This window comes from Penaeus vannamei, chromosome 3 (genome assembly GCF_042767895.1).
Source record: "Penaeus vannamei isolate JL-2024 chromosome 3, ASM4276789v1, whole genome shotgun sequence".
NCBI classification, from domain to species: Eukaryota; Metazoa; Arthropoda; class Malacostraca; order Decapoda; family Penaeidae; genus Penaeus; species Penaeus vannamei.
Genome location: NC_091551.1, coordinates 41,869,164 through 41,878,599, shown reverse-complemented (window position 1 = coordinate 41,878,599; position 9,436 = coordinate 41,869,164). Strand labels below are relative to the sequence as shown.

Genomic DNA, 9,436 nt, shown 5'->3' with positions numbered 1-9,436 from the left:
AATTCGAGACCCCAGAACACAGGTCTAAGACCCCAGCCTCTTAACCCCCGATCTGCAATTCGAGACCCCAGAACACAGATCTAAGACCCCAGTCTCTTAACCCCCGATCTGCAATTCGAGACCCCAGAACACAGATCTAAGACCCCAGCCTCAACCCCAGATTTGCAATTCGAGACCCCAGAACACAGATCTAAGACCCCAGCCTCTTAACCCCAGGTCTGCAATTCGAGACCCCAGAACACAGATCTAAGACCCCAGCCTCTTAACCCCCGATCTGCAATCCGAGACCCCAGGACACAGATCTAAGACCCCAGTCTCTTAACCCCCGATCTGCAATTCGAGACCCCAGAACACAGATCTAAGACCCCAGCCTCAACCCCAGATTTGCAATTCGAGACCCCAGAACACAGATCTAAGACCCCAGCCTCTTAACCCCAGGTCTGCAATTCGAGACCCCAGAACACAGATCTAAGACCCCAGCCTCTTAACCCCCGATCTGCAATTCGAGACCCCAGAACACAGATCTAAGACCCCAGCCTCTTAACCCCCGATCTGCAATTCGAGACCCCAGAACACATATCTAAGACCCCAGCCTCTTAACCCCCGATCTGCAATTCGAGACCCCAGAACCCAGATCTAAGACCCCAGCCTCTTGACCCCCGATCTGCAATTCGAGACCCCAGAACACAGATCTAAGACCCCAGCCTCTTAACCCCGGATCTGCAATTCGAGACCCCAGACCACAGATCTAAGACCCCAGCCTCTTAACCCCCGATCTGCAATTCGAGACCCCAGAACCCAGATCTAAGACCCCAGCCTCTTAACCCCCGATCTGCAATTCGAGACCCCAGAACACAGATCTAAGACCCCAGCCTCTTAACCCCCGATCTGCAATCCGAGACCCCAGAACACAGATCTAAGACCCCAGCCTCTTAACCCCCGATCTGCAGTTCGAGACCCCAGAACACAGATGTAAGACCCCAGCCTCTTAACCCCCGATCTGCAATTCGAGACCCCAGAACACAGGTCTAAGACCCCAGCCTCTTAACCCCCGATCTGCAGTTCGAGACCCCAGAACACAGATGTAAGACCCCAGCCTCTTAACCCCCGATCTGCAATTCGAGACCCCAGAACACAGATCTAAGACCCCAGCCTCTTAACCCCCGATCTGCAGTTCGAGACCCCAGAACCCAGATCTAAGACCCCATCCTCTTAACCCCGATCTGCAATTCGAGACCCCAGAACCCAGATCTAAGACCCCAGCCACTTAACCCCCGATCTGCAGTTCGAGACCCCAGACCACAGATCTAAGACCCCAGCCTCTTAACCCCCGATCTGCAATTCGAGACCCCAGAACACAGATCTAAGACCCCAGCCTCTTAACCCCGATCTGCAATTCGAGACCCCAGACCACAGATCTAAGACCCCAGCCTCTTAACCCCCGATCTGCAATTCGAGACCCCAGAACACAGATCTAAGACCCCAGCCTCTTAACCCCCGATCTGCAATTCGAGACCCCAGAACACAGATCTAAGACCCCAGCCTCTTAACCCCGATCTGCAATTCGAGACCCCAGAACACAGATCTAAGACCCCAGCCTCTTAACCCCGATCTGCAATTCGAGACCCCAGACCACAGATCTAAGACCCCAGCCTCTTAACCCCCGATCTGCAATCCGAGACCCCAGAACACAGATCTTAGACCCCAGCCTCTTAACCCCGATCTGCAATTCGAGACCCCAGAACACAGATCTAAGACCCCAGCCTCTTAACCCCGATCTGCAATTCGAGACCCCAGAACCCAGATCTAAGACCCCAGCCACTTAACCCCCGATCTGCAATCCGAGACCCCAGAACACAGATCTTAGACCCCAGCCTCTTAACCCCGATCTGCAATTCGAGACCCCAGAACACAGATCTAAGACCCCAGCCTCTTAACCCCGATCTGCAATTCGAGACCCCAGAACCCAGATCTAAGACCCCAGCCTCTTAACCCCCGATCTGCAATTCGAGACCCCAGAACACAGATCTAAGACCCCAGCCTCTTAACCCCCGATCTGCAATTCGAGACCCCAGAACACAGATCTAAGACCCCAGCCTCTTAACCCCCGATCTGCAATTCGAGACCCCAGAACACAGATCTAAGACCCCAGCCTCTTAACCCCCGATCTGCAATTCGAGACCCCAGAACACAGATCTTAGACCCCAGCCTCTTAACCCCGATCTGCAATTCGAGACCCCAGAACACAGATCTAAGACCCCAGCCTCTTAACCCCAGGTCTGCAATTCGAGACCCCAGAACACAGATGTAAGACCCCAGCCTCTTAACCCCCGATCTGCAGTTCGAGACCCCAGACCACAGATATAAGACCCCAGCCTCTTAACCCCCGATCTGCAATTCGAGACCCCAGAACACAGATCTAAGACCCCAGCCTCTTAACCCCCGATCTGCAGTTCGAGACCCCAGACCACAGATATAAGACCCCAGCCTCTTAACCCCCGATCTGCAATTCGAGACCCCAGACCACAGATATAAGACCCCAGCCTTTTAACTCCCGATCTGCAATTCGAGACCCCAGAACCCAGATCTAAGACCCCAGCCACTTAACCCCCGATCTGCAGTTCGAGACCCCAGAACACAGATCTAAGACCCCAGCCTCTTAACCCCAGATCTGCAATTCGAGACCCCAGAACACAGATCTAAGACCCCAGCCTCTTAACCCCCGATCTGCAATTCGAGACCCCAGAACCCAGATCTAAGACCCCAGCCACTTAACCCCCGATCTGCAATCCGAGACCCCAGAACACAGATCTTAGACCCCAGCCTCTTAACCCCGATCTGCAATTCGAGACCCCAGAACACAGATCTAAGACCCCAGCCTCTTAACCCCGATCTGCAATTCGAGACCCCAGACCACAGATCTAAGACCCCAGCCTCTTAACCCCCGATCTGCAATTCGAGACCCCAGAACACAGATCTAAGACCCCAGCCTCTTAACCCCCGATCTGCAATTCGAGAGCCCAGAACACAGATCTTAGACCCCAGCCTCTTAACCCCGATCTGCAATTCGAGACCCCAGAACACAGATCTTAGACCCCAGCCTCTTAACCCCGATCTGCAATTCGAGACCCCAGAACACAGATCTAAGACCCCAGCCTCTTAACCCCAGGTCTGCAATTCGAGACCCCAGAACACAGATCTTAGACCCCAGCCTCTTAACCCCGATCTGCAATTCGAGACCCCAGAACACAGATCTAAGACCCCAGCCTCTTAACCCCAGGTCTGCAATTCGAGACCCCAGAACACAGATCTTAGACCCCAGCCTCTTAACCCCGATCTGCAATTCGAGACCCCAGAACACAGATCTTAGACCCCAGCCTCTTAACCCCGATCTGCAATTCGAGACCCCAGAACACAGATCTAAGACCCCAGCCTCTTAACCCCAGGTCTGCAATTCGAGACCCCAGAACACAGATCTTAGACCCCAGCCTCTTAACCCCGATCTGCAATTCGAGACCCCAGAACACAGATCTAAGACCCCAGCCTCTTAACCCCAGGTCTGCAATTCGAGACCCCAGAACACAGATCTTAGACCCCAGCCTCTTAACCCCGATCTGCAATTCGAGACCCCAGAACACAGATCTTAGACCCCAGCCTCTTAACCCCCGATCTGCAATTCGAGACCCCAGAACACAGATCTTAGACCCCAGCCTCTTAACCCCGATCTGCAATTCGAGACCCCAGAACACAGATCTAAGACCCCAGCCTCTTAACCCCAGGTCTGCAATTCGAGACCCCAGAACACAGATGTAAGACCCCAGCCTCTTAACCCCCGATCTGCAATTCGAGACCCCAGAACACAGATCTAAGACCCCAGCCTTTTAACTCCCGATCTGCAATTCGAGACCCCAGAACACAGATCTAAGACCCCAGCCTCTTAACCCCCGATCTGCAATTCGAGACCCCAGAACACAGATCTTAGACCCCAGCCTCTTAACCCCGATCTGCAATTCGAGACCCCAGAACACAGATCTAAGACCCCAGCCTCTTAACCCCCGATCTGCAATTCGAGACCCCAGAACACAGATGTAAGACCCCAGCCTCTTAACCCCCGATCTGCAATTCGAGACCCCAGAACACAGATCTAAGACCCCAGCCTCTTAACCCCCGATCTGCAATTCGAGACCCCAGAACACAGATCTAAGACCCCAGCCTCTTAACCCCCGATCTGCAATTCGAGACCCCAGAACCCAGATCTAAGACCCCAGCCTCTTAACCCCCGATCTGCAATTCGAGACCCCAGAACACAGATCTAAGACCCCAGCCTCTTAACCCCCGATCTGCAATTCGAGACCCCAGAACCCAGATCTAAGACCCCAGCCTCTTGACCCCCGATCTGCAATTCGAGACCCCAGGACACAGATCTAAGACCCCAGCCTCTTAACCCCGGATCTGCAATTCGAGACCCCAGACCACAGATCTAAGACCCCAGCCTCTTAACCCCCGATCTGCAATTCGAGACCCCAGAACACAGATCTTAGACCCCAGCCTCTTAACCCCCGATCTGCAGTTCGAGACCCCAGAACACAGATCTAAGACCCCAGCCTCTTAACCCCCGATCTGCAGTTCGAGACCCCACAACACAGATCTAAGACCCCAGCCTCTTAACCCCGATCTGCAATTCGAGACCCCAGAACACAGATCTAAGACCCCAGCCTCTTAACCCCCGATCTGCAATCCGAGACCCCAGAACACAGATGTAAGACCCCAGCCTCTTAACCTCGATCTGCAATTCGAGACCCCAGAACACAGATCTAAGACCCCAGCCTCTTAACCCCGATCTGCAATTCGAGACCCCAGAACACAGATCTAAGACCCCAGCCTCTTAACCCCTGATCTGCAATCCGAGACCCCACAACACAGATCTAAGACCCCAGCCTCTTAACCCCCGATCTGCAATTCGAGACCCCAGAAAACAGATCTTAGACCCCAGCCTCTTAACCCCCGATCTGCAATTCGAGACCCCAGAACACAGATGTAAGACCCCAGCCTCTTAACCCCCGATCTGCAATTCGAGACCCCAGAACACAGATCTAAGACCCCAGCCTCTTAACCCCCGATCTGCAATCCGAGACCCCAGAACACAGGTCTAAGACCCCAGCCTCTTAACCCCCGATCTGCAATCCGAGACCCCAGAACACAGGTCTAAGACCCCAGCCTCTTAACCCCCGATCTGCAATTCGAGACCCCACAACACAGATCTTAGACCCCAGCCTCTTAACCCCCGATCTGCAATTCGAGACCCCAGAACACAGATGTAAGACCCCAGCCTCTTAACCCCCGATCTGCAATTCGAGACCCCAGAACACAGATCTAAGACCCCAGCCTCTTAACCCCCGATCTGCAATTCGAGACCCCAGAACACAGATCTAAGACCCCAGCCTCTTAACCCCCGATCTGCAATTCGAGACCCCAGAACAGAGATCTAAGACCCCAGCCTCTTAACCCCCGATCTGCAATTCGAGACCCCACAACACAGATCTTAGACCCCAGCCTCTTAACCCCCGATCTGCAATCCGAGACCCCAGAACAGAGATCTAAGACCCCAGCCTCTTAACCCCCGATCTGCAATCCGAGACCCCAGAACACAGATCTAAGACCCCAGCCTCTTAACCCCAGATCTGCAATTCGAGACCCCACAACACAGATCTAAGACCCCAGCCTCTTAACCTCGATCTGCAATTCGAGACCCCAGACCACAGATCTAAGACCCCATCCTCTTAACCCCAGATCTGCAATTCGAGACCCCAGAACACAGATCTAAGACCCCATCCTCTTAACCCCAGATCTGCAATTCGAGACCCCAGAACACAGATCTAAGACCCCAGCCTCTTAACCCCAGATCTGCAATTCGAGACCCCAGAACACGGATCTAAGACCCCATCCTCTTAACCCCCGATCTGCAATCCGAGACCCCAGAACACAGATGTAAGACCCCAGCCTCTTAACCCCAGATCTGCAATTCGAGACCCCAGAACACAGATCTAAGACCCCAGCCTCTTAACCCCCGATCTGCAATTCGAGACCCCAGAACACAGATCTAAGACCCCAGCCTCTTAACCCCAGATCTGCAATTCGAGACCCCAGAACACAGATCTAAGACCCCAGCCTCTTAACCCCAGATCTGCAATTCGAGACCCCAGAACACAGATCTAAGACCCCAGCCTCTTAACCCCCGATCTGCAATTCGAGACCCCAGAACACAGATCTAAGACCCCAGCCTCTTAACCCCGATCTGCAATTCGAGACCCCAGAACACAGATCTAAGACCCCATCCTCTTAACCCCCGATCTGCAATTCGAGACCCCAGAACACAGATCTAAGACCCCATCCTCTTAACCTCGATCTGCAATTCGAGACCCCAGAACACAGATCTAAGACCCCAGCCTCTTAACCCCCGATCTGCAATTCGAGACCCCAGAACACAGATCTAAGACCCCAGCCTCTTAACCCCCGATCTGCAATTCGAGACCCCAGACCACAGATCTAAGACCCCAGCCTCTTAACCTCGATCTGCAATTCGAGACCCCACAACACAGATCTTAGACCCCAGCCTCTTAACCCCGATCTGCAATTCGAGACCCCAGAACACAGATCTAAGACCCCAGCCTCTTAACCCCGATCTGCAATTCGAGACCCCAGAACACAGATCTTAGACCCCAGCCTCTTAACCCCCGATCTGCAATTCGAGACCCCAGACCACAGATCTAAGACCCCAGCCTCTTAACCCCCGATCTGCAATTCGAGACCCCAGACCACAGATCTAAGACCCCAGCCTCTTAACCCCGATCTGCAATTCGAGACCCCAGAACACAGATCTAAGACCCCAGCCTCTTAACCCCGATCTGCAATTCGAGACCCCAGAACACAGATCTAAGACCCCAGCCTCTTAACCCCATATGTGCAATTCGAGACCCCACAACATAGATCTAAGACCCCAGCCTCTTAACCCCGATCTGCAATTCGAGACCCCAGACCACAGATCTAAGACCCCAGCCTCTTAACCCCGATCTGCAATTCGAGACCCCAGAACACAGATCTAAGACCCCAGCCTCTTAACCCCGATCTGCAATCCGAGACCCCAGAACACAGATGTAAGACCCCAGCCTCTTAACCCCGATCTGCAATTCGAGACCCCAGAACACAGATCTAAGACCCCAGCCTCTTAACCCCGATCTGCAATCCGAGACCCCAGAACACAGATGTAAGACCCCAGCCTCTTAACCTCGATCTGCAATTCGAGACCCCAGAACACAGATCTAAGACCCCAGCCTCTTAACCCCGATCTGCAATTCGAGACCCCAGAACACAGATCTAAGACCCCAGCCTCTTAACCCCGATCTGCAATTCGAGACCCCAGAACACAGATCTAAGACCCCAGCCTCTTAACCCCGATCTGCAATTCGAGACCCCAGAACACAGATGTAAGACCCCAGCCTCTTAACCCCGATCTGCAATTCGAGACCCCAGAACACAGATCTAAGACCCCAGCCTCTTAACCCCGATCTGCAATCCGAGACCCCAGAACACAGATCTAAGACCCCAGCCTCTTAACCCCGATCTGCAATTCGAGACCCCAGAACACAGATCTAAGACCCCAGCCTCTTAACCCCAGGTCTGCAATTCGAGACCCCAGAACACAGATGTAAGACCCCAGCCTCTTAACCCCGATCTGCAATTCGAGACCCCAGAACACAGATCTAAGACCCCAGCCTCTTAACCCCGATCTGCAATCCGAGACCCCAGAACACAGATCTAAGACCCCAGCCTCTTAACCCCGATCTGCAATTCGAGACCCCAGAACACAGATCTAAGACCCCAGCCTCTTAACCCCGATCTGCAATCCGAGACCCCAGAACACAGATGTAAGACCCCAGCCTCTTAACCTCGATCTGCAATTCGAGACCCCAGAACACAGATCTAAGACCCCAGCCTCTTAACCCCGATCTGCAATTCGAGACCCCAGAACACAGATCTAAGACCCCAGCCTCTTAACCCCGATCTGCAATTCGAGACCCCAGAACACAGATCTAAGACCCCAGCCTCTTAACCTCGATCTGCAATTCGAGACCCCAGAACACAGATCTAAGACCCCAGCCTCTTAACCCCCGATCTGCAATTCGAGACCCCAGAACACAGATCTAAGACCCCAGCCTCTTAACCCCCGATCTGCAATTCGAGACCCCAGACCACAGATCTAAGACCCCAGCCTCTTAACCCCCGATCTGCAATTCGAGACCCCAGAACACAGATCTAAGACCCCAGCCTCTTAACCCCCGATCTGCAATTCGAGACCCCAGACCACAGATCTAAGACCCCAGCCTCTTAACCCCCGATCTGCAATTCGAGACCCCAGAACACAGATCTAAGACCCCAGCCTCTTAACCCCCGATCTGCAATTCGAGACCCCACAACACAGATCATAGACCCCAGCCTCTTAACCCCAGATCTGCAATTCGAGACCCCAGAACACAGATCTAAGACCCCAGCCTCTTAACCCCCGATCTGCAATTCGAGACCCCAGAACACAGATCTTAGACCCCAGCCTCTTAACCCCAGATCTGCAATTCGAGACCCCAGAACACAGATCTAAGACCCCAGCCTCTTAACCCCCGATCTGCAATTCGAGACCCCAGAACACAGATCTAAGACCCCAGCCTCTTAACCCCAGATCTGCAATTCGAGACCCCAGAACACAGATCTAAGACCCCAGCCTCTTAACCCCAGATCTGCAATTCGAGACCCCAGAACACAGATCTAAGACCCCAGCCTCTTAACCCCCGATCTGCAATTCGAGACCCCAGAACACAGATCTTAGACCCCAGCCTCTTAACCCCGATCTGCAATTCGAGACCCCAGAACACAGATCTAAGACCCCAGCCTCTTAACCCCCGATCTGCAATTCGAGACCCCAGAACACAGATCTAAGACCCCAGCCTCTTAACCCCCGATCTGCAATTCGAGACCCCAGAACACAGATCTAAGACCCCAGCCTCTTAACCCCCGATCTGCAATTCGAGACCCCAGAACACAGATCTAAGACCCCAGCCTCTTAACCCCCGATCTGCAATTCGAGACCCCAGAACAGAGATCTAAGACCCCAGCCTCTTAACCCCCGATCTGCAATCCGAGACCCCAGAATACAGATCTAAGACCCCAGCCTCTTAACCCCCGATCTGCAATTCGAGACCCCAGAACAGAGATCTAAGACCCCAGCCTCTTAACCCCCGATCAGCAATTCGAGACCCCACAACACAGATCTAAGACCCCAGCCTCTTAACCCCAGATCAGCAATTCGAGACCCCAGAACACAGATCTAAGACCCCAGCCTATAAACCCCAGATCTGAATCTCGCGACCCCAGAACACAGATCTAA

At 53.5% G+C, this 9,436-nt stretch overlaps 1 protein-coding gene across 1 annotated transcript in view; it reads left to right on the top strand.

Moving 5' to 3' along the window:
• Positions 1 to 9,436, top strand: part of LOC138859903 (mediator of DNA damage checkpoint protein 1-like) — a 12,244-nt gene extending 2,808 nt beyond the window's left edge. Inside the window, exons 6-16 of the mRNA XM_070116362.1 lie at positions 135 to 216; positions 343 to 438; positions 2,278 to 2,307; positions 4,627 to 4,677; positions 4,910 to 5,037; positions 5,204 to 5,317; positions 5,484 to 5,608; positions 5,791 to 5,850; positions 5,903 to 5,988; positions 8,410 to 8,548; positions 9,347 to 9,436. Of these exons, the coding sequence (XP_069972463.1) occupies positions 135 to 216; positions 343 to 438; positions 2,278 to 2,307; positions 4,627 to 4,677; positions 4,910 to 5,037; positions 5,204 to 5,317; positions 5,484 to 5,608; positions 5,791 to 5,850; positions 5,903 to 5,988; positions 8,410 to 8,548; positions 9,347 to 9,436 (1,001 nt within the window). The remainder of the gene's footprint in view (positions 1 to 134; positions 217 to 342; positions 439 to 2,277; positions 2,308 to 4,626; positions 4,678 to 4,909; positions 5,038 to 5,203; positions 5,318 to 5,483; positions 5,609 to 5,790; positions 5,851 to 5,902; positions 5,989 to 8,409; positions 8,549 to 9,346) is intronic.